The sequence below is a fragment of the Tachyglossus aculeatus genome, chromosome 7 (assembly GCF_015852505.1).
Source record: "Tachyglossus aculeatus isolate mTacAcu1 chromosome 7, mTacAcu1.pri, whole genome shotgun sequence".
In the NCBI taxonomy this organism is placed as follows: domain Eukaryota; kingdom Metazoa; phylum Chordata; class Mammalia; order Monotremata; family Tachyglossidae; genus Tachyglossus; species Tachyglossus aculeatus.
In genome coordinates, this window is record NC_052072.1 from 26,066,298 (window position 1) to 26,091,580 (window position 25,283).

At 51.9% G+C, this 25,283-nt stretch overlaps 1 protein-coding gene across 1 annotated transcript in view; it reads right to left on the bottom strand.

Annotated features, from left to right (window-relative positions):
* Nucleotides 1–25,283, bottom strand: part of NFASC (neurofascin) — a 174,164-nt gene that overhangs the window by 38,809 nt on the left and 110,072 nt on the right. Inside the window, exons 8-22 of the mRNA XM_038748731.1 lie at nt 24,747–24,858; nt 22,464–22,648; nt 21,530–21,661; nt 14,798–14,941; nt 13,690–13,801; nt 13,421–13,587; nt 12,411–12,558; nt 10,231–10,355; nt 9,281–9,325; nt 7,980–8,081; nt 7,383–7,580; nt 6,659–6,729; nt 4,712–4,934; nt 2,584–2,699; nt 739–943 (exon numbers count right to left, since the gene is read on the bottom strand). Coding sequence (XP_038604659.1) covers nt 739–943; nt 2,584–2,699; nt 4,712–4,934; nt 6,659–6,729; nt 7,383–7,580; nt 7,980–8,081; nt 9,281–9,325; nt 10,231–10,355; nt 12,411–12,558; nt 13,421–13,587; nt 13,690–13,801; nt 14,798–14,941; nt 21,530–21,661; nt 22,464–22,648; nt 24,747–24,858 — 2,085 coding nt within the window. The remainder of the gene's footprint in view (nt 1–738; nt 944–2,583; nt 2,700–4,711; nt 4,935–6,658; nt 6,730–7,382; nt 7,581–7,979; nt 8,082–9,280; nt 9,326–10,230; nt 10,356–12,410; nt 12,559–13,420; nt 13,588–13,689; nt 13,802–14,797; nt 14,942–21,529; nt 21,662–22,463; nt 22,649–24,746; nt 24,859–25,283) is intronic.

Genomic DNA, 25,283 nt, shown 5'->3' on the forward strand with positions numbered 1-25,283 from the left:
GAGAGGGACCACCTTGTAGAAGAGGGAGAGAGACATAGACTGTCCAGAGGAAGGGGAGAGAGATGGGGACCACTCAGGGGGAGGGGTAAAGAGACAGGAACCGTCTGGGGGAGGGGAGTCAGGAATCGTCTGAAGTAAGGAGGCGAGGGACAGGGACTATCCTTGGGGAAGAGAGAGAAAAGGATGATCTGGGGAGAGTGTGACAGGGACCACTTGGTGGGGAGAGAGAGGGACTGTCCAATGGGAGCGGGGAGAGGAGGGGAGACAGGAACTGCCCAATATCAAGTGCATAATCCTGCCCCACATTCCTGGCCTGGGTTCTTGCTCAGGGTCTGATGAACAGGGAGGTCAGGTCAGCCAGGCCTGACAGGGTCTATTCAGCAAGAGAAGCCATGATGCTTGGTCTTGAGATCCCAGAGAACAAAGTCGCTTCATCCTTCTGCCGCCGGGCTGTTCCTCAACCCCAAGATGACCATGTGGTCTGTGACTGGGAAAGCCCGGTGGTCAGTAAATGATGTCATCAGGGCTGGGACATGCCAAGGAGGCCCAGACAGCTCCATTCTGGAGCCTTGCTGGAAGAGTCACAGAAGGGCCTGGTTTCTCACTTCTGCTGATTGGCGAGCAGAGATGCCGAGAGGTCTGCTAGGTGCCCCCAGTGCCGGGGAAACGGGTCTGTGCCTTCCTGAGCCAACAGGCCCTGCCACCTCCTGACCCTCCCCAGAGAAGCCCTGGACCTACCTCCTTCCGGGGTTGTGAACTCCCTGACTTCACTGCGGGGCCCATCGCCTCTCCCATTGACCACGACCATCTCCAGCTGGTAGTTACTGTAAGGGTACAGTCCAGACACCACACCCCGCAGTCGATCTCCGGGGAAGCTGGTCCACTGCTTCTTGGGAGAGACCCGCAGATGCTTCAGCAGGCTACTTTCTCTCCAGAAATACGCCTTCAGGACAAAAGCAGGTCAGGTGAGGCGCCTCCCACAGGGCTCACAGAGGGTGGATTAGTCATTAGTAGGCAGCGTTAGTCGGTGTTTCTCTTGCATTTCTCATCCAGTCCTGGAGAAGCGAGGTGGTGGGGCTCCATAGGTGGGCCCGGGGGTCAGTTGGGCCATTGAAATGGCCATTTGGTTTCTCACCTCGGGTGAGTAAGGCTTTGGGCCAGGTGAGTGGAATGGCCTGATGATTTCATTTTGAGGGAGGGTGGTTGGGTGAAATATTTATGTATGCAATTCGGAGTGCTCGAAAACAAGGCTGAGGTGCAAGAAATGCCAAAGATAACTTGGGGAGGGACACCCGGGACCAAAGGCACCCCAGAAGCCCACCTTGTCCTCAAAGGTTGCCTTTTGACCCGGGGTTCAATTAGTAGGTTTTAGAACAGAACCACGCATGAGGTTGAATGGGATTGGGTTATACCACCAAAAGTCTGAACTCGGAATAAAGCTGATTCGATCCTTCAATAGCAGATACTTCCCCTTTCTTGGAGAGCTTTAAAGAAGATAGACAGCCACTCAGCTGGAATACCATCCTTCCTGCAGGCAACTAGACAAGATGACCTTCTGACCAGAGGATTCTGGAATTATAACCTGCTGTGGGCCCAGCATGACAAAGAGAAATATCCATGAATGGCCAGTTCTGGTCAGGCCTAAAGATGGATGGTCACCTGAGATCCAGATCATGGGTCAACAAGGCTGCTGCTTCCAAGCATTTCCATCTGGGCTTGGTGGGGACTGAGTCCAGACTTTGGTGGGGAATCCTAAGGACCGTTCTGGGCCTCCTTGCTCTGGCCAGTGAGACAAAGGAGATCTCTTGTGAAAGTCGGGGAGGGAGGAGGGGTGAATGAAGGCACAAGCAGGTTTTGGGTTAGGAATCTCCCTTTGCTTTCCAAGTTCCTTTCCAAACCTTCCCACAGGTTGTACTTACCAACTTCCCTGTCTGCCCCATCCCGGGACCACTCTCCATTACCTGAGGTAAGTGGGCAGGGACAGCATGGATCATTGACATCCACAGATAACCCCAGAAAGTAACCAATCAGGTTCCCCTCCCCTTCTCCCTGCAGAGAGACTAGCAAGCAGCAGTAGGGTCTAATTGTAGTTTCGTCTGGTCTCCCTGTTCCTACCCACTTTCTGGAGAAACAACGGGAGGTCAAGTGGTTGAGAGCCAAGCAGAAGGAGGGAGACAAAGTGGCAAGGCAGATGCCACGGCTACCCTGAAACTGGCCTGGTGACTTGGGAATCTGCCACAGTGGCCACTTTATCATAGGGTCCTAGAAAGCCCGGTTGGAGGTGAGCTTAGTGGTGGTGGGGAGGCAGAGTGGCACGCATCAAGACTGCATGCTGTGCTACTCTGTTCCCACTGCTGTTGCACAGATAAATGCACACATGCCTAGCCCATACAGCCTGCATCACTTCACACGGCCCCAAACCGGGTCCTTGTGACTTTCTGAATCTTGGAGCCGCTACCCCTCCCAGCACCTGCTGGACCCCCGAAAGCCCTGCCGGCTCTCCCTCCTTGGCATTGGCTGCCCGGCACGGCGCTGGGTTAGACGGATCACTGGGAAGAGGGCTGGGGATCGCCCAGTGCTCACTCGGTACTCCTTCAGCTGGCCCTGGACAGTATCAGGGTACACGCGGTTCCATTGCAGGCTGACCGCCGTGCTGTTCAGGACGCGGACTTTAACCTCAGTCGGGGGCGCCTTGGGATCTGGATTGGGTGGGGGCAGAGAGCAGATGCCAGTTATGTGGATGAGGGGCTGGGCTCTGAGGCCTCCAGGGTGGCCCATTGACCTGGTCCAATGTGAGCTGCTCTATGATGATGAGCCCTCTCTGCAGCTCGGGATCTGCTGTCTTCCCAACCTCTGAGCCATCCCAGCCCTCTGACACTTCCAACCCAGGATGAGCCATTGAGCTAGGGCTGTTCTTCCAGAATCGGCCAGCCACTGGTCATCTCCCGGAAGTTTGCACCCTGCCAAAGCCAGGGCCACAGGGCAGCTTCCCCAGGACACCAACACATTTGTCCCTGGAAGTCCTCCCAAAATGCCGCTCCCCACACCAGCCCCAAGCACTAGAAATGCAGCTTGTTGGTTTCTCCAGACACACTGGAGTTAGGGGCACACTATGGGGCCATGCCCCCAGCAGGGTTTGCCCAGTTGCCAGCCTTCCCCATTCTTGACCCCATTTTGCTGCAGCTGAAAAGCCAGAGACCAGTTTCGGGGGGTTCATCCGAGGACCGGGGACACCAGGTCTCTCTCCTGTTACCCCTCGGCCCTGAGTTGACCAGGCCATTTTCCTGGTCCAGGCATGCTACTGGGGTCCTCAACTGCCACCTTGCCTTGTCTGAGTTGCTTTCTCCAGCCCAAACATCTCTCCTGGGTTGGGCATGGTCTCCATCAGTTCCCAAAGGGTGCCATAGCCAGCGGGACCCCTCCACCCCCTCCCCGCCTCCACTGGCTGGCCCAGGCCTCTCTGGGGCACAATGAACCCCAGACAGACCCTCAAGGAGCAGCAGGAGGGACCCAAGACCCACTGAACAACTCTGCCTATCCTGGTCAGAGCATCTGAGGAATGCCGCAGCCCTGCCGGGCCAAGGGGCCGATCACCTGCGTTGGCCTGTCTCACCAAGATTTGTCTTCTGGGGTTTCTGAGGCAGGCTTTTCCATCCACTCCTCCTGCTCACCCTCCTTCTTCTCCTCAGCTTTCTGTCACTCTTCTGCAAGACTCTCCCCAGACCCTCACATCAGAACCCGGCATAGGTCCGAGTCACAGCCTGGCAGGGACCCTTCCTGGCCCTCTCCATCCGACCCTGGAGCATACTCCTCTCTCCAGTGGATCCCCAGAGAGGAAATTCTGTCCTGGCCTGGTGTTCAAACCAGTTGGCCTAGGGGGCACACAGTTACCCTCCCAAACTCATGTGCCCAACCTCCAGCACTCAACTATGGCACACTCTTCCTGCCCATTTGCCTATTTCTAACCAGTCCCCTCCCACCCCCCTCAGAGAGCCCCTCCTTTCAGTCCTCAAGGCCTGAGCCCCTTTTCCTGCAATGGCCCTCTGGGGCGGCGAGTGAACACTTTAGGTAATGCAGCTACTCTAAGCAAGAGAGCAGGTCCCTGCCCGGTGAACTCAGGACCAGTCAAGCTTCTTAGCAGCAAGTTCACATGCCTCCTGCTCGGCTGCTCTTCCGTTGCAGGGATTGGAGGGCCGGGTGGGGTCAGATGGGAGAGAATGAGGCCAGAGGCCTTGGGCAGTTCTGGGTTACCAGAGGGTGGGGTGCGGTCACGTAGGGTAGGCTTGGGTAAGGGTGGATGGGGCCAGAGAACACAGTAGGGTGGGGATGATTGGGCCTGGATGGAGTCAGGTGGGTGGGGTTGGATGGGGGGGCTGGGCAGGAACGGGCTGGAGGGCAGGGCCTCTGTGTTTCCCTTTTGGGAAGGGAGAGAAATCTCTAAGCATAGGCTCTTCCTCCTCTTTGGCTAGCAGGTGGTGCCATGGAGGATCTGAACAGCCCCAGGGCTGCCTCCCACCTTCCCATCCCTGGGCTCAAACCCAGCTGCCTGTCTGCCTGACCTCTCCAGCCAGCTGCTGACCCCTCCCCACCCGTGGTCTGAGGTGACAAGACCCACAGCTACTGCCCCTCCAGCTGACTGTGGAGAGCCCTTCCAGCTAGCTTCCGAGCTCCCTTGGGGTGGGCTCCCTGGAAGCCCGGAGGAGGTACTCACAATCTTCTCCCGAGTAGCCGAGGATGGTGTTGGGATCGGGGCCCTTCCCGAAGTCATTCTCCGACTGCACGCGGATATCATAGGGCACATAGACGGGTGTCTGCCACACCACGTAGCGGTTGCCCTTCACCGTGGTGTTGCTCCAGCTCTCGCGCGTGTCCCGCCGCCGCCACTTGACGATGTAGCGGAGGTTGGGTCCATAGGCCTGGGTGGCATTCATGGGCTGTGGGGGTGGTGGGGGGAAAGTGAGGGGGTGGGCTCGGGTCTTCCCACCCCCGGTTTGCCTCAAGGACAACTCAGCCCTGCCCATTCTGGGGGATTCTGTCCCATTCACTGGTCCCTCTGCAGCCCCTCTGGCCTTTGGGAAAACCGAATGCCCATCCTGGCACTGAGCACGGGCTGCTGAGATTTAGAAAGGTCACTCAATCTAGCCCCTGCCACTAGGTAGGCCTTTTCCCAGACCAGCTCAGAAAGCTGGCCTCCTTCCCCTTACCCAGGAGCCGTTCCTGGAAGGCCTTCTTTTCCAGGTGGCTTGTATTCTCACAGTGTCATGGCTAGAACAAGGAGCAGGAACAAGGAACTTTCTCCTTATAATGAGGGTCGGCCTGGATGGAACATGCCACCAGAGCATGGAAGGAAATGGTTGTGCCCAGGTGGATGATGCCAGACTCAGTGAGGGCTACAGCATGGGATTCTCCATTAAATCCTCACCCTACCCCCACAACTAATATGTACATATCCATATTTTTTGCCACTTTTCCTATCTGTCATTTATTTTACTATCTGTCTCCCCCACTAGATTGTAAGCTCCATGAGGGGAATAACCAAGGTCTACCAACTCTTCTACCTGTGTATTCTCTCCCTGAGCTTAGTATAGTGCTCTTCTCACTCTCGGCTTCAAGGCTCTCCATCACCTCACCCCCTCCTTCTCTCCTTCTCCAGCCCAGCCCGCACCCTCCGCCCCTCTGCCGCTAACCTCCTCACTGGGCCTTGTTCTCGCCCGTCCCGCCGTTGACCTCTGGCCCACGTCCTCCCCCCTGCCTGGAATGCCCTCCCTCCGCACATCTGCCAAGCTAGCTCTCTTCCTCCCTTCAAAGCCCTACTGAGAGCTCACCTCCTCCAGGAGACCTTCCCAGACTGAGCCCCCTTTTTCCTCTCCTCCTCCCCATCCCCCCCACCCTACCTCCTTCGCCTCCCCACAGCACCTGCATATATGTTCGTAGAGATTTATTAGTCTATTTATTTTACTTGTACATATTTACTATTCTATTTATTTTGTTAATGATGTGCATCTAGCTTTACTTCTATTTATTCTGATGACTTGACACCCGTCCACATGTTTTGTTTTGTTGTCTGTCTCCCCCTTCTAGACTGTGAGCCCGTTGTCGGGTAGGGACCGTCTCTCTATGTTGCCAACTTGTACTTCCCAAGCACTTAGTACAGTGCTCTGCACACAGTAAGTGCTCAATAAATACGATTGATTGAATGAATGAATTAGCATTTTAAATAAATACTATTACTATTATTATACTCTCCCAGTTGCTTAGTGCAGCATTCAGTAAATACCACTTATGGATTGAGCCCAAGCCTTAGTTTTGGAACACCTTAAGCAATCACTAGGTGTCAAGCATTCTTCTTAATGTGCAACCTAAATCCCTCCTGCTGTTCAACCCATCCCCTCCTGCCCAGCCCTCAGGAGAACACTCAGTCCTCTACCACCTAATAGATTCTCAGGCCTCCTTTCATTATTGCAATGCTTTTTCCACATTCTTCCTTAACTTGCACTGTTCATCTTTTTCCTTTTGCTAAGGGAGAGAAGACCTGACCACGCTTTATGGACACGGGGGCCCTGGAACCAGTCTGAAGACCCACAGGAAGCAGTGGTGTCTGAGGGTTCTGGACCAGATGAGACTCCAGGAGGGCCAGCCCATTGGGGTGCTAACTCACCGTCCACGAGATCTCCATGTTGTTTTTCCTGCTCCCCACCCCCTGGACGTCTGAAGGGTTGGCCTCTGGGGCTGAAATCCAAATGCACAAAATACTCTTGGTCCTCAAGCCCAAGAGGGAGAAAGACCCTAGAAACCCACAACACCAAACCACACTCAAGACCCTGCTCTGGCTCCAACCCTGCTGCCGAAAACCTACAGTGCTTTCTGATGGACTGTAAGCTTCTTATAAGCAGGAAGTGTGTCTACCAATTTTGTTGCGTTGGTCTTTCCCAAGCGGTTAGTACAGTGCCCTCTGCACACATTAAGTTCTCAGTAAATACCACTGATTAACTGAATGGGGAATGAGGGCGATGGTGGGGATGGGAGCAGAGTGGAGAATGGGGGGTGGGGTGGGTGGAGGACCAGGGATGGGTGTGGCCTAGTGGATAGAGCATGGGCCTGGGAATCAGAAGGACCTGGGTTCAAATTCTGGCTCCGCCACTTGTCTGCTGTGTGATCTTGGGCAAGCCAGATAACTTCTCTGTGACTCGGTTACTTCATCAGTGAAGATGGGGATTAAGACTGTGAGCCCCAAGTGGGGTAGTAACTTGTACCCACCCTAGCGCCTAGAACAGTGCTGGACGCAGAGTAAGCACTTCACAAATATCATAATTAGTATTATTATTAGGTGTCTGGAGTGCTGGCAGTGGTGGGGGAGGAAGGAAAGGCCGAAAACAACTCACGGGCCCCACTGGTCCTGTAGCGCTCAGAGGGGAGGCTAGGGAGGCTGCTCCCCACCTCGTTGATGGCGATCACCCGGAACTGGTAGTTGACGTACGGAGAGAGCTTGAGGACGGCCGAGTTGATGCTGCCCGAGAACTTGGAGAGATTGTGCCATCGGCCCGGCTGGAACTGGTCTTCTTCAAACTGGACGATATAATCTGCCCCGGGGAACATGAAACCAGCATGGTGGATTCTGTGAACACTGCTCCATTTCAGACCCTGACAGGCTTTCTCTTCTGGGAGCTCATGGATGCTCCCAACATTTCTGACCGGTAATTCTTCCACTGAACAGAGAGGGAAACTGAGGCCCAGAGTGCTAAAGGGCTCATGTCACCCAATGTAGCACCAAAAATAAGTGTCATACCAACTCTGTTGTACTGTGCTCTCCCAAGCACTTAGCACATGCAAGTGGTCAACAAATACCACTGATTTATTGACCAGGCCCCCACAGGAGACCAAATGCTGCTCTGAATGACTGGGTGGTTGACACAGGAGGCTGGGCCGACATGAAGCGGGGTCCTGCCCTCATGCCTGGGGACGGGAGGGGCCTCACTAACCTGTGATGGGGCTGTTGTTGTCATCCCCGGGGATCCAGGTGAGTCTCACGCTCCGCTCGGCTAGGTCGGTCAGCTCCAGGTCGCGGGGCCGTTCTGGCCTCTCTAGCAGCAGAAAGAAAACAAACTCCAGCACACTCTAGAGGGGTCCTGGGGAACCGGGGAACACTTCCCTCTGCCCAACCCAACCCTCCAACTGGTGGAGTTGCCAGCTTCATGTCAGGCCAGGCGGGTAGGCTGAGCCTGGGGTGAAGACTTCTACCCCCGGGGCTGGCACAACCGTCAACTCTCCTTCCTTCCACCTGACTTTCCCCACTGGGCCAGGCCAGGGAATGGGGGGATGGAACAGAGAGAGAATATCTAGGTAAGAGAAGGACGTCTGGCATCAAGGTACGAGGGCATTGTGGGTGAGGGATCTGACAGAGGGCTGGACCCTGGTAAAGGGGAGAAGAGGGAAGACGACATCTTCCCTCACAGTGCCCCGCGGAACCAGGTGGCCCTCCATGTGGCAGAACTGGAAGGGTTCAGAAAAGCACTTTGAAAATTACTTCAGCTTTGGTTGGAGCCAGGGTGATATGCAGGAGCCCAGCGGCTACTAGTTCCTGGTCAGTGCCAGCCCCAGAGAAGACCCTCCCAGAGATGGGAAGTCGGTCAATGTTTAGAGAAGGTGGTTGACCAAACCAGAGAAACAGGACAACCAACTTCTCATGAAAGCTCTGTAGCTTCCCCCCTCGACATTAGAGGGCTCTGTCAGCTGGCATACTACTACTCTGTGATTAAGGTGGGGGCTCCCCTAAACCTAGCATTCACTACTGGTGGTCTCTGAAACCCTTCCTCTCTCTGTGGGCCTTGGCTGTGTAGACATCAGCAAGTGTGAACCCGACCATGAAACTGGGTTAAACCAAGCCCGTTCACTGGAAGGGGAGCTCAGACCTCAAGACCACTCACACCCCTCACGCCCAGATATATCGAATCCAAAGGCCCCAGTGGAGCTTTGTTGGCCAGAGAAAACATCCCACCCATCTGCAATTGGATTCCAATTCTCGATTCAGAGTGGGGCTTCCCCAAATGCACCCCATACTTCGGGGAGAGGGAGCATCCAGGTGGAGAGGAGGGGGGACGTCGGGGATTTTAGTTTGAAGCAGTTTCCCCAGGCTGCCCTCTAAAACCGGGGGCTAGCTGGAGAGGAAGGTCCCCAGCCATCAGGTGCCCTTGAACTGAGCCCCAACTTCAGGATCGTCACTGGCTCTCCTGTCAGAAGCCCCGGGAATTTCCACCAGCACGGAGAGATTAGTGTTAATTACCTTTGGGTAAGACGGCCATACGGTTAGTTGGAACAGACTGAACGGCTGCAAAGGGAAGACGGGGAAGTTAAGGGGGTTAGTTGTGCTGTTAAGGTTGTCTAGGCAGAGGAGATTCAATTCAGATCCCGAGTTTCTACCTTCCCCTCAGCTAGACTTGCTACAAGTAGCCGTGGGCATGGAGACTGCTGAACAAAAATTACCTGGGCTGCTTTTACCATCCCCCCCCCACACCGCTGAAGCACGTTCCTGCTGCTTCCTCCCAACTCTAGAAGAACTTCATCTCAAAGCCTCCCATTCCCATCTATTTCTCATCTCCACAGAGGATTAGGTGAGAGGGATGGCCTTAGATCGAAAAAGGAAACCTTCCCAAGGGGAAGGGGAGTGAGATGGCCTAAAAAGGCCACTGAATGAGAAGGAAGCCCTCCCTTCCCTGTAGCTTTTGAGACATAGGTTGGCTACACATCTGCCTGGAGACAGGGGGATGGACTAGATGATGTTATTCTACCCGCGGAGGGCAGGAGCATGGACGGAATAGATGACTGGCTCTTGCTCAGTTCACAGAAACTAGTGAAGAGGAGGTTGAGGAGGGCCGAGGCTCTAAAGCACCACAGAACGACAAACATAAAAATTGTTCTTGCTTTCTATTTAAGACAGTTTAATAGTTAATCAGCTTAGTTGTGTGGGGTTAGCTGGAGAGATGAAAAGAAAATTCCCAAACTAGAAATCCCTCCCCCTTCCCTGTACCAACCACCACCTCAGATCCATGTTGATGTCCAGTGAGGGCTCCAGGCTTGCTGTTCTGAAGGGATGGGAGCTGCCCGGCTCTGAGATTTCAGAGACACACTTCAGGCCTCCTCGTGAAGTTTTTCTAAACTGGTCTGGCTCTTAAACTCCCCCTGCCCGAGTGCCGCCTCTCCTGGGCCCTTTATATCAGATGCATGAGCAGTTACCTAGCACAGTGAGGTAAGCCTTAGCTACGGCTCGGTCCAGTTCCGTGCTGGCTTCGCAAGCGTACAGGCCCTCGTCTCGCTCGGCCACACCCAGGATCGTCAAGGCCTCGTCCTCCTTCTTCAACCTGCGAGCATTGAGGGAAGGGGCCCGGGTTCCCAGAAAAGATCAGCCATTGGTGGGCGGCCCCCACGGGACTGCTCTGCTCCCTGCTCAAAGGGCAGGAGGCCGTGGAGAAGGGGAAGAACCTCAGTGGGGAATTTGTCAGTGACTTTAAAGCACTCAATCACCTTGCCCACTCCTATCTTACCTGGCTGATTTCATACTATGCTCACTTCACTCTTCTAATGCCAACCTACTTGCTGCACTTCAATCTTGTCTGCCTCACCACTGACCCCTCACCCACATCCTGCCTCTGGCCTGGAACTCCCCCCGCCCCCGCCACTTCATATGTGACAGACCTCCACTCTTCCCACATTCAAAGCCTTATTAAAATCACATCTCCAAGAGGTTTTCCCTGACTCAATTCTCATTTCCCCTACTTGCTCTCTCTTCTGCATTGCCCTTGCATTTTGATTTGTACCCTTTGTTCACCCCACCCTCAATCCCACAGCACTTATATACATAGTCATAATTTATTTTAACATCGATCTCTCCCTCTAGACTGTAAGCTCCTTGTGGGCAGGGAACGTATCTACCAGTTCTGTTACATTATATTCTCCCTATTAGATTGTAAGCTCCTAGTATGGCCCAATTTGATCAGAAGACTCATTTTTGAGCCCCATGTTGATTTCTGAGATTCCGTTTTGTCCCAGAATTGTCTAATCTGGGACGTTTCCTCTGGCCAGGGAGATGGGATGGGAAGAAAGAAGGGGAAGAGAAGGAGACTGCCCAGTTTCCTTCTCCTCCTTGTCCTCTGTGGCAGATACTAATGCTGCCATCCCTTTTAATGGCATTTGTTAAGCACTTACTATGTGCCAGGCACTGTACTAAGTGCTGAGATAGATACAAGCAAATTAGACTGGACAGAGTTCATGTCCCATTTGGGACTTACAATCTCAATTCCCATTTTATAGATGAGGTAACTAAGGCACAGATAAGTGACATGCCCAAGGTCAAACTTCAGACAAGTGACAGAGCTGGGATTAGAACACAAGTCTTTTTGATGCCAGGCTCGTGCTCTATCCACTAGGCCATGCTGCTTTCCAGCCTGCCATGACTTTTTCTGCCCTGGCCCTTGCTGGAGTGGAGTGGGGATAAGTGCTGGATTTCTAGCCAGGCCAGAAAATTCTATACATTTATGGCCCCTACAAGATTTGGCCCAGGGAGGGCAGCCAGCCTCTGGACGCCACAGCTATCCCTCAAGTTGCAGGAGTGGCCCAGGCAGGATCCCCGGTTGACCTGTCCTGTCCTGGCCAGTGACTTCACCCCGGTTGCCAGGCAGAAGGGGAGGAGGAGGCTGCCTCTTTCCCCTCACTTCTCTGCCACTCTCTCCTTCCCTATTCTCTACTTCTCTCTCCCCTATACCCCTTCCCACTCTTTCGTCACTTTGCCCCCTTCCCACTTTCCTTCTCTCCACTATCCACCCTTTCCTCTCCATCCAAACTGCTACAACATAGATCCAAATATCACATCCCAACTTGACTACTGTATCATACTCTTCCCTCCACTCAGTACTGCCACTTGTCTGCTGTAAGGCGTTGAGCAAGTCACACCACTTTTCTGTGCCTCAGTTACCTCATCTGTAAAATGGGGATTGAGATTGTGAGCCCCATGTCCAACCCAATTTGCTTTGTATCACACCCCAGCACTTATTACAGTGCCTCACATATAGTAAGCGCTTAAAAAAATACCGTAATTATTATATCCCTCCCCACCTCTGACCTGCCTGCTGTAGATCTGCCTTCCTCTCTGTTTTAAGGGGCCCCAGAATCTGCTCACACTGCAGATCTGGTGTGACCCGGTGATCTTCACAAGGAATGACCAGGCCTGGGTTTTGGTGAATCGGGCAGAGAAGACAATTCAGCAGGAGACAGGGAGAGGAGGCAGTGTGCCTGTAGCAGAGGAACGAGGGACAGGGAGCTGGGAGTGAAGGGAACAGCATGGCCCCCCATCAGCCAGAGGAGTCAGAGAGAGGACCCCTGATGTGGCGCTCATCCCAGAGGAGGGAAGGGCGGTGCACCTGTTCCCGATGTACAGCGGCTCATTGTCCTTCAGCCACTTGATCGAGAGCTTCAAGGAAGGGTCGTGTTTGACGTGGCACTCCAACCGCACCGTGGCTCCTTTCTTGGCCATCTGGTCCTCGGGCACCTGCACTATCCGGGTGGGGTCTGGAATGAAGCATCAGGAGTCAGTCGAGGGTCCAGAGGAAGGGGCAGGAAGAAATGGGAGATGTGGCCATTTGGGGCCGAATTAGCCCACACAACCACAGGTGGCATCCTGACCTTGTCCACCCTCCTCTCCTCTCCCCTAGATGGTAAGCTCATTGTGGGCAGGGAATGTGTCTGTTTATTGTTGTATTGTACTCTCCCAAGTGCTTAGTACAGTGCTCTGCACGCAGTAAGTGCTCAGTAAATACAACTGAATGAACGAATGGCTGATCTTTATAAACAGGGACTTTGGGGCTCAGTTCCAGCTTGTCAGAGGCAGGGGAATGGACAAGGTGACCTCTCCAAGTCCTCACCCCGCCTTTGGTTCCCACAACTGTCCCGCAGCTGAGTCAACAGAGCTGAGAGAATAGGGCCCTAACCTGAACCTGAGGCCTTCCTGAAGCACACTGGAAATCAATTCCCGAATGTATCAGGCTGTAAGACCCTGTGGGATTATCAGATCCTTCGAGGTTTGAAACGATAATACACGGTGAAACCTGTTCAATCCAACGTTGGCATTTGATGTATCCCATGGCGAGGACTTAATCCAGGGGGTTACAGGATACTCGGGACCTGGGACCCTCTGGATACACCCCGACAGGCCATAAAAGGTCTTCAGATGGGACAGTCCAGACGCTCCGATGTTCAGATCATAAAACCCACATGTTGCTGTGGCCGATTCTTTCAGCACCCCAAGGGAAGTTTGGCTTCTGGTGGGCAGGTGGATGGCTTTGAGGCTCTCTATCTTGCTCCCCATCCACCCTCCCACTCTCCGCTGCTCTCCATCCTTGAGCAAAAGGGAGCAGGATCCCAGCCAGCTCACCTTTGACCTCCAAGCGGACCTGGTTTTCCGCTTTCCCCAGGATATTAGTGGCCACACAGGTGTAGATGCCCTGGTCCTCCTTGCGGGTCATGGTGATCTCCAAACTGCCGTTCTCGAACACGCGGTAGTTCCCGCCGTCCAGGTTGCTCCCCTGCCCGTTCTTAAACCTCCCGACACAAGACACCGAGTGGCCGCGTGAGGAGGGGGAGTGAGGCGGGGAACCGGGGCTGGGCAAGGTCGGGGACAAGTGGGCCGCTCCGGGGGCTTACCATCGGAACGTGGGGATCGGGGAGCCGAAGAAGGGGCAGTCCAACCGAGTCCGGTTGAGGTGAATCACCTTGATGAGCTGGTTCCGGGGGAACAGCATTCGTGGGGGCACATCTGAAACACCCCAAGGGTTTGGGCATAGCAGGGCCCTCCTCAGCGTTTCCCCCTGGAACCCAGAGTCCCACCTTCCCACCCATAAGTGTGACCTCGGGCAAGTCACTTCACTACTCTTACCCTCAGTTACCTCATCTGTAAAAGGGGGTTTGAGGCTGCAAGCCTCATATGGGACAGGGACTGTGTCCAACCCAATTTCCTGTATCCACCCCAGTGCTTAGTACAGTGCCTGGCACATAATAAGTGCTTGACAAATACATTATCATTATTATTTCTATTACATTTATCCAGGGGAGGCTCCATCGTATCTCCCCAGTTTTATTTCATTTTATTTTGTTAATATGTCTTGCTTTGTTGTCTGTCTCCCCCTTCTAGACTGTGAGCCCGCTGTTGGGTAGGGACCGTCTCTATATGTTGCCAACTTGTACTTCCCAAGTGCTTAGTACAGTGCTCTGCACACAGTAAGCGCTCAATAAATATGATTGAATGAATGAGTCCCACGAGGACTGTGAGCACACTGTTGGGTAGGGATTGTCTCTATCTGTTGCCAAATTGTACTTTCCAAGCTCTTTGAATAGTGCTCTGCACACAGTAAGTGCTCAATAAATACGAGTGAATGAATGAATGACTGGGAGTGGCTTAGTGGATAAAGTATAGGCCTAAGAGTCAGAAGGGCCTGGGTTCTAATTCTGACTCCGCCACATCTGCTGTGCGAGCTTCGGCAAGTCTCTTCTTTGAGCCTCAGTTACCTCATCTGTAAAATGGGGATTAAGAGTGTGAGCCTCATGTGGGACAGGAACTGTATCCAACCTGATTAACTTGTATCTACCCCAGCACTTAGAGTGGTGCTTGGCACATAGTAAGAGCCTAACAAGTACCATAATTATTATTATTATAACCTGGAGCCAGTGTGCCGGCCCTCCTGGGGCTTTGCATCCCCCTTGTGGGCCGACCCCGCCCTTTCCCCCAACCCCCTCTCCCTGCCACCCCGCTCACCCAGGACGCTGACGAAGGCGTTGGCGAGCAGGTAGCCGTGCTCGTTGGAGGCGTTGCACTGGTAGACGGCACTGCTGCCAATCTGCGTGTCCCGGAAGATGATGGTGTCCCCAGCCACCTCGCGGCTTGGATTGGGGGAAGCTGCTGCGGGCACAGGATGGAGGCGAGCATGGAGAGGGAAGGGCACAGGCTCTTAGGACTTATTTCTCCCCCTTTCGGGCCTGGAATGCCCTCCCTCTGCCCATCCGCCAAGCTAGCTCTCTTCCTCCCTTCCAGGCCCTGCTGAGAGCTCACCTCCTCCAGGAGGCCTTCCCAGACTGAGCCCCTTCCTTCCTCTCCCCCTCGTCCCCCTCTCCATCCCCCCATCTTACCTCCTTCCCTTCTCCACAGCACCTGTATATATGTATATATGTTTGTACATATTTATTACTCTATTTATTTTACTTGTACATATCTATTCTATTTATTTTATTTTCTTAGTATGTTTGGTTTTGTTCTCTGTCTCCCCCTTTTAGACTGTGAGCCCACTGTTGGGTAGGGACTGTCTCTATATGTTGCCAATTTGTACTTCCCAAGCGCTTAGTACAGTGCTCTGCATGTAGTAAGCGCTCAATAAATACGATTGATGATGATGATGATGCTGATGGGCCACATCTTGGCCGGTTCGCCAACCTCTCTCCCATAATCACAGGTCTGGGACTCTCACTAAAGTGAGCCCTTTCTCATTGCCTCCATTTCCTCCTGGCTCCGCTGACTGTATACTGGTACCAGTGTGATTTACGACTGGGAAAGGGGGCCGAGTCAAGATTCCTGGATTCTTCTGCCACTCCATGCTCATCTACAGACATGCTGTAGCAACTCAGGCAAGCCCCTTGGTATTTCTGGGGTCTCAGTTTCCCCATCTGACCAATGGGAACGTTTCTGCCAACTCTGTTACATTGCATTATCCTAAATGCTTAGTGCAGTGCTCTCCACCCAGTAAGCTCTCAATAAAATATAATTGATTGATTGACAGCTTGAGGAAACTGTAGACTGTCTACCAACTCTACTGTATTGTATTTTCCCAAGTACTTAGTACAGTGCTCTACAGAGACCAAGTGTTCAATAAGTACCATTGATTCACTGATTGGGGATATTCATCCCTCCTCTGCCTAGCTTCACAGGGATGGCATGCAGCAAATGCTATTATAGATGGGAAGCAGCATGACTCAGTGGAAAGAGCACGGGCTTTGGAGTCAGAGGTCATGGGTTCAAATCCCGGCTCCACCAATTGTCAGCTGTGTGACTTTGGGGAAGTCACTTCACTTCTCTGTGCCTCAGTTACCTCATCTGTAAAATGAGGATTAAGACTGTGAGCCCCATGTGGGACAACCTGATCACCTCTATCCTACCCAGCTCTTAGAACAGTGCTTTGCACATAGTAAGCACTTAACAAATGCCATCATTATCATTATTATTGTTATTATTATAAAACAACAATATCAATGAGAAGCCCAATTCTCTCAGGGCTTGCCTCCCCAGAAGCAGAGTGGCCTAATAGGAAGATCACAGGCCTGGGAGTCGGAGGACCTGGGTTCTAATCTCGGTTCTGCCACTTGTCTGCTATGCGACCCCGGCAAGTCACTTAACTTCTCTGTTCCTCAGTTACCTCATCTGTCAAATGGAAATTAAATCATCTTCCCTTTGATTTATACTGTGAGTCCTATGTGGGACTGAAACTGTGGCTAACCTGATTATCTTGTATCTACTCCAGCGCTCAGTACAGTGCCTGGCACGTAGTAAGAGCTTAGAGAAGCAGCGTGGCTCAGAGGAAAGAGCCCGCGCTTGTGGAGTCAGAGGTCATCGGTTCAAATCCCGGCTCCACCGATTGTCAGCTGTGTGACTTCGGGCAAGTCACTTCACTTCTCTGCGCCTCAGTTACCTCATCTGGAAAATGGGGATGAAGACTGTGAGCCCCCCGTGGGGCAACCTGATCAGCTTGTAACCTCCCCAGCGCTTAGAACAGTGCTTTGTACATAGTAAACGCTTAATAAATGCCATTATTATTATTAAGTGCCAAAACAAAACCAAGACATTTTAGGAGATGCACTATCTCGTCGAAACCACTAGGGGGCGATCCAGTGCCTCGCTGCCTTCATGCCGGGCACTGCAGCACTGCACTGAACCGCCCTTGTGTGGTTTGAAACTCTTTCAAAGGACCAACCTTATTTGCAGCAGTAAATAATAATAAAAATAATAATAATAATGACATTTGTTAAGCGCTAATTATGTGCAAAGCACTGTTCTAAACGCTGGGGAGGATGCAAGGTGATCAGGTTGTCCCACGCGGGGCTCACAGTCAGTAAAATCGGGCCCCAGGAAAAGTGGGTTTGTTTTTATTTGGGTTTTTAAATCGGTAATATCAATTTCCATTATTATCGTATTATTATTAATAAATGATAATTACTATAACAGTATCAATAAATTATAATTATCAATGAATTATTATATCGGGCCCTGCAATGATGATCTTGTCTATTTTTTAATAGTATTTGTTAAGCATTTATAGTAGGTCAGGAGCTGTACTAAACACTGGGGTAGATACAAGATTATCAGGTTGGACACAGTCCATGTACCACATGCGGACGCACAATCTTGTTTCCTACTTGTGCTTCCCAAGCGCTTAGTACAGTGCTCTGCACACAGTAAGTGCTCAATAAATACGGCTGAAAGAAAAAAAGTCTTAATTTCCATTTTACAGATGAGGTAACTGAGACAAAGGAAAGTGAAGTGCCTTGCCCAATGTCACACAGCAGAAAATTGATAGAGTTGGATTAGAACCTAGGTCCTTCTGACTCAGACTCTATCCACTAGGTCATACTCATTTCTGCTTCCTTTCTTGTTGGTCAGTAGCTTCAGCTGTGACAGATCAGTTCACCTGTAAAGTCTCTCCTGAACCAACAGCAAAACTGTCAGTCAGAGGGCCCAGGAGTCAGGAATCCTGTGGCCAAATCAAAGGATGACCGCTTTGGGCCCAGAAACTGGAAAATTAATAAAAGGCCAAACAATAGAAGCCAGAATCTCTTTCTTCCCCTCCTGGCTGATGACTCTGGGGGGAGGATAGCAGGGAGGGGAAGAGGAAGAGAGGGAGTGGGGTGAGAGAGACTTTGTGTAGCTGGGAGGGCTTCCAATGTGAAGATGCTTCACTGTTGGGGTCAGTTCTTCTTCCTATCAGGCTCTCTGTCCACAGCAACATGCCCTTTGTGGAGAGCACGTTGAGGGCACATCCTGGGCATCCGTGTTTTATGGTGGACCAAGCACTGTGACCCCACACTCCCCACATTCAGCTCTGAAGACGGACAGGGAAATATATGAGGCTGTAGAGCCCAGAAACCAGATGCATCCCCAGGCCTGATCCTTCCAGTCTGCATTCTCTGATGGGCCAGGATTCCCATGGTTACAAGAGCCTCCTTCAAACTTCAGGACCGTTTCCATTCTAAATAGCAACTGAATGCTCCTTAACTGAAAGCTGCTGAATCATTAACTTCCATCTTCAACCGCTCACTCTCCACTGGTTCCTTCCCCTCTGCCTTCAAACATGCCCAAGTCTCCCCCATCCTAAGAAAAAAGCCCTCTTGACCCCACCTCCCCTTGTAGTTATTGCCTATCTCCCTCCTACCATTCCTTTCCAAACTCCTAGAACAAGTTGTCTAACACCTGCTGCCTCAAATTCCTCAATGCCAACTCTCTCCTTGACCCCCTCCAATCTGGTTTCCGTCCCCTACACTCCACCGAAACTGCCCTCTCGAAGGTCACCAATGACCTCCTTCTTGCCAAATCCAATGTCTCCTACTCTACCCTAATCCTCCTCGACCTCTCAGCTGCCTTCCACACTGTGGACCACCCCATTCTCAACAAACTATCCAACTTTGGCCTTACAGACTCCATCCACTCCTGGTTCTCCTCATCTCTCCAGCCGTTCATTCTCAGTCTCCTTTATGGGCTCCTCCTCCCCCTCCCATCCCCTTACTGTAGAGGTTCCTCAAGGGTCAGTTCTTTGTCCCCTTCTGTTCTCTATCTACACTCACTCCCTTGGTGAACTCATTCGCTCCCACAGCTTCAACTATCATCTCTACACTGATGACACCCAGATCTACATCTCTGCTCCTGCTCTCTCTCCCTCCCTTCAGGCTCGTGTCTCCTCCTGTCTTCAGGATATCTCCATCTGGATGTCTGCCCGCCATTTAAAACTCAACATGTCTAAGACTGAGCTCCTTGTCTTCCATCCCAAATCCTGTCCTCTCCCTTACTTTCCCATCACTGTAGACAGCACTACTATCCTCCCCATCTCACAAGCCTGCATCCTTGGTGTTGTCATCGACTCCTCTCTCTCGTTCACCCCTCACATCCAATCCATCACCAAAACCTGATGGTCTCACCTCTGCAACATCACCAAGATCTGCACTTTCCTCTCCATCCAAACCGCTACCTTGCCGGTTCAATCTCTCATCCTATCCCGACTGGATTACTGCATCAGCCTCCTTTCTGATCTCCCATCCTCCTGTCTCTTCCCACTTCACGCTGCTGCCCGGATCATCTTTGTGCAGAAACGCTATGGACATGTTACTCCCCTCCTCAAAAATCTCCAGTGGCTGCCAGTCAACCTACGCATCAAGCAAAAACTCCTCACTCTCGGCTTCAAGGCTGTCCATCACCTCACCGCCTCCTACCTCACCTCCCTTCTCTCCTTCTACAGCCCAGCCCACATCCTCTGCTCCCCTGCCGCTAACCTCCTCGCTGTACCTCGTTCTCGCCTGTCCCGCCGTCGATCCCTGGCCCAAGTCCTCCCCCTGGCCTGGAATGCCCTCCCTCCACACATCTGCCAAGCTAGCTCTCTTCCTCCTTTCAAAGCACTACTGAGAGCTCACCTCTTCCAAGAGGCCTTCCCAGACTGAGCCCCCTTTTTCCTCTCCTCCTCCCCATCCCCCCGCCCTACCTCCTTCCCCTCCCCACAGCACCTGTATATATGTTTGTACAGATTTATTACTCTATTTATTTTACTTGTACATATTTACTATTCTATTTATTTTGTTAATGATGTGCATCTAGCTTTATTTCTATTTGTTCTGATGACTTGACACCTGTCCACATGTTTTGTTTTGTTGTCTGTCTCCCCATTCTAGACTGTGAACCCGTTGTTGGGTAGGGACCGTCTCTATATGTTGCCAACTTGTACTTCCCAAGTTCTCAGTACAGTGCTCTGCACACAGTAAGTGCTCAATAAATACGATTGAATGAATGAATGGCCAAAGGACGCAAAGGGAAATGAGAGTTCTGGTACAAAAGAAAGCCCCAAATCAGAGTCATCCCTGCCTGGGAAAGGAAGGTAATATTCAGTTCATCGATCTCTGTGCCTCCTAACCAACAATCCACCAATCAATGATGTTTACTAAGTACTCACTATGAGCAGAGCACTGTATTAAGTGCTTGGGAAATACAAGGTGATAAGAGTTGGTAAACACGATCCCTACCCATTTGAAGCTTACAGTGTTCAGCGACAGCAATTCTGAAGAGTTTAAAGCCATCCAGTGAAGGAGATTCTACATCCATGTCAGAGGAACTGGCTGTTGATCCCAGCTCTGTCATTTGCATTCTGTGTGACCTTAGGCAAGTCACTTTACTGCTCTGTGCCCCAGTTTCCTCAACTGTAAAATGGGGATTCGATACCTGTTCTCCCTCATACTTCAGACTGAGAATCCCATGTGGGACAGGGACTGTATCTGGCCTGAGTAACTTGTATCTACCTCAGTGCTTAGAACAATGTGTACCACATGGAAAGCGCTTAACAAATACTATCATCCTCCCTCAGATGCTTATTCCAGTGCTCAGCGTTGCTTCTGCCAGGAGAAGTAGTATGGCCTAGTGGGAAGAGCATGGACCCGGGTGCCAGAGGACCTGGGTTCCAATCTTAGCTCTGTCACTTGTCTGCTGTGTGACCTTGTGCAAATCACTTAACTTCTCTGTGCCTCAATGACCTCATCTATAAAATGGGGATTAAAGCTGTGAGCCCCATGTGGGGCATGAACTGTGTCCAATCTGATTGTCTTTGTATCTACCCCAGCACTTAGTACAGTGTCTGGTACACAGTAAGTGCTTAAATAGCATTTTTTATTTAAAAAAGGAACTTCCTCCTGTGGTCTAACCTAAATCCATCATGCCATAACCTAAGGCCACTAGCTCGTCTGTCTCCATGGAGAAAGAACAGCTGGTCTGTACCCAATCCTCTGCGGGAGAGACCTTCACAGACTTGAGCGTGATGTTTCCTGGAGCCTGTCTGATCTTTCAAAGCTAAGACAGCGGGCAGGTGTGTGTTGGGAAGCCAGCAGAGGTGCAGCTGAAGGTTATTCTGTAGCCCTCTCTCTCTACCACAGTTTAGTCCGCAAGAGGATGTAATAGAGAAAATTTCCCTCCTGACTTTGAGCTAGTCCTTCAGAGCTGGAATAAACCAGTCCTCTCTTCTAAGGAGGCTGGGTGATTCTCTGGTCCCAAGGTTCTCCCCACGGGAAGGTGTTCACATTTTAACGTGGTGCTATGATTGGACCCTCGTGACATCCCAAAAGTTTAAGATCGAAGATTCCCCTTCCTGGGGTGGGGTGAGCATGGGGCCCAGGGAGGAAGAGGGTTGAGGGAGAATGTTGAGAGGGGCAGAAGACAGAGAAAGGAAGAGGGCAAACCTGATGGGATATTCATTACCTTCCAGGGGCTCCCCATTCACCAGCCACTGGACGGTTGGTTTGGGGTTCCCATTGGCCCGACACACTACCCTCCCATCTTCTCCGGGAGCCAAGATGAGGTTTTTCGGTTCATCCAGCCAGTAGGGAGCCGCTTTAAGACAAGAGCAGACACGTGGGGAGTCAGTCAGCAGCGGGTTATGGTGGTCTCAAGCCAGAAGCCCTAGGGCCTGCCAGCCCCGATGCCAAGCTCCCGTAGAAAAGCAACCCTGCATCCAGCCATCTCTCCTAGCAGACACAGCTGATGCCGAGAAGCCCGATCATGCTGACTGGGGCCAGCTGAAAGCTCAATTTTCATTAGCTCAGCCTTGCAAATATCTGTTCACCACAGCACCCCGAGTTCACGATTTGGGGCCAGGGCCACCGAGGGCATCACTGGGCCTCCTTTGGAGAGAGTGGGCTGGAGACAAGGATGGGTTGGTAACTCTTTGCTTATTTGCAAGATCAGTGTAAACTCCACCCTGTCCAGGCCTCATTTGGTTTAGGGTGAGCTGGACTAACAAATGACTCCCTCTTTCAGAAAGAAATGTTATTATACACATACACAGACAGACACCACGAGGCAGAGAGACGTCACACCACGGAACAGGAAAGCAAAATGGAAAAAAAAATTTGAGTGTCATGCCTCACAAATCGCATGGTGATGGGGGGAGAATTTACTTGGTGTTACCAGCCCCAGGAGCCCCAAGAGATGGGCGATGTCTCTCCCGCCTCTAACCGTGCCCCCCAACACAAAAGGAAGAGAGCAGCCTGGTTGGGGCCGTAGAGGGGGAAGGAAGGAGGGCAGATCCCTGCTCCACATTGTCTCACACAAGATCCCTACACTCGGAGTGAGGATCGGAGGGGGGCGGGCTGAATTGGCAAAATAATCATAATGAAAAATACACACAACGTACCCTTCACTCTCACCGAGATCGTGTGCCGGATGCTGCCCATCTTGTTGGAGGCGAGGCAGAAATACTCCCCCGAGTCCTCCTCTGAGACATTGATAATGCGCAGGGCCTTGTTGAAGTTTTCAAACTTGACCTTGCCAGCTGGGAGGTCACCCCCTTTCTTGTGCCAGGCAATGTCTGGCGCTGGGCTGGGGGAAATTTGGGAGGTTCGGTTCAGGAATGCCAAGAACCAAGATGAACGCTGGGTCGTGCCATTCCAAGCCCCTAGACTGTAAGTTCATTGTGGGCGGGGAATGTTTCTGTTTATCATTATACTGTACTCTCCCAAGTGCTCTCCCAAGTACAGTGCTCTGCACACAGTAAGCACTCAATAAATACAATTGAATGAATGAAACCATATCTAAAAATAATAGTAAGCATTAAACAAAAACCCCAATTATTATGTCAAAGCACTGTATTAAGCGCTAGGCTAGATGCAAGATAATTAGGTACTACGTGGGGTTCACCGTCTAAGCAAAACAGGTATTGAATCCCCATTTTGCAGATGAGGGAACCGAGATCCAAAGAAGTGAGGCGACTTGCCCATCGTCACAAAGACGTGGCGGAGCTGGGATTAGAACCCAGGTCCTCTGACTCTCAGGCCTGGGCTCTTTCCACTGGGCTATGCTGCTTCTCTCTGGAGAACTTTTTGTTCCTGTGGGATTGGGGCTCAGAGACTTCTAAGGGCTCAGTTCCCAGTTTCGAATGTGGCAGCGGGTCTATAAGGTGGAGGAGGAAGCTGTTACAGCTAATTAATTTTAAAGTCTCTCTCCCCCACTAGCCTGTGAGCTCTTTAAGAGCAGGAGTTGGGGCCGCTGACTCTATTGTACTAACCCAGGAGCTTAGTACAGTGCTCTGCACACAGTAAGTGTTTGATATATACCGTTAATTGACTGATTGCTCACTGGCTCTTCGTAGACGGGGGTCATGCCTCTGAACTCTGTTTTACTCACCCAAGTACTTATTACAGTGTGCAGAGCAAGATAATTAGGTACCACGTGGGGTTCACAGTCTAAGCAAAACAGGTATTGAATCCCCATTTTGCAGATGAGGGAACCGAGATCCAAAGAAGTGAAGCGACTTGCCCATCGTGCTCATCGCAGAGCACACTCTAAGTCCTCAAAACCATTGATTACCCCCACTGGAATGTAAGTTCTTAAGTCGTGGCTCCCAAACAATCGTATTTATTGAGTGTTTACTGTGTGCAAAGCACTGTACTAAGCACTTGGGAAAGTACACTATAACAACAGACACATTCCCTGCCCACAATGCGCTTACAGTCTATTGCATTCTCTCAAGCACTTTATATAGTGCTCTGCACATAGTAAGCGCTCAATAAATACGATTGATTGATTGATTGATTGATGGACGTTCAAATCCAAGGTCATGCAGCATGTTAATGGGCTCAGGATGGAGGAGACCTGATCCCGTGGTATGCCTCATTTCTTTGATAACAGTAGGGTGAGTGGCAGGGTTGGAAGGGTCGTGGATGGGGACACTAGGTGCCCAGTTGTTGGGAGCGATGCAGGGAGAGGGTGGCCCTCATGGCTGCCTGGGTAGTTTTCCCGGAACACTTGCCTCAGGGCTCTGACAGACTTTAGAATTCCCCACCACGGCTGACGAGACCCAAAGTGGCGGCTTTTCTGACCCAGTTAGTTCTGTGGAGATTGCCCCCTCCCAGCCTTAATTTCCCCTAAAATTTCTGCCTCTTTTCTGACCCTGAACTGAAAATGAGAAATTAGTGCCATTGCCCACAGCCTAAGGGGTCCAAAATGCAGGGAGGTGGCTGCGTCTGCCCTCCGGCAGTGATGCCTAGAACATCTAACCGAGCCCAACAGGGGCCATGCCACCGAAATATCAGCGAGGGTCTGCAGCTAGGCACAAAGAAAATAGGTGCCCGCTCTGGTCCCCAGTCCTGCCACTAAGGACGTCAACAGGATAATGAGGGATTCATCCAGAGGAAAGTTCTCCACCCTAGAACCTTAGTACCACCAGTTCCATGGATGGTGAGAGGAATGGGATGGAAGCTTGTGAGATCTGGGAATTCCCTTTCCCCTCCTGGGGTTGGGTCAATTTTACTAGGCATGTCACGTGACCCACCCCCAACCCCCGATCCGACAGGACTTTCCGGATCCTTCTCCTGCAGGAAAACCCATGCTCCGAGAAGCCTGGCCCTCCGGGAGATGGGCCCCCACACCCCCAGAAGGTCCCAAGGGTGGGCATCAGTGTAGCCAGAAGGATACATACACTCCTGAAGCGATGCATTCCAGCAGCAGGTCCGTGCCCCTGAGCACCATCTGGCTGCTCGACGTCCCCTGGGGATGCATGAAGCTGGGCGTTCTCTCTGCGACTCCTCGGGCTGGAAGAGAACACAGCATCCGTTCATTCTCTGGGGGTCACCCGGGCCTGGCAGGGACCGGCTGACCAGGACATGGAGTAAAGCAGATAAACCAAGAGTGCTCTCCTGCTGGTCTGTCCCACCGGCCTGACCGGCCCACAAGAGGAGGAGCTAGTTCAGGGCAGGTCCTGGCTGTCTCTCTGCATGGCTTGTAGGACAGATGGCTGAGGAAGTTTGTCCTTCCCTAGACCATAAACCCCTTGTGGGCCTTCCCCAACTGAGTCCTCGTTTCCTTTTCTCCCACTTCTTTCTGCGTCACCCTGATTTGCTCCCTTCACTCACCCCCTCCTCAGGCCCAAAGCACTTACATACAGATCCCTAATTCATTTATATTAATGTCTGTTTCCCAAGCTCATTGTGGGCAGGAAATGTGTCTGTTGTAATAA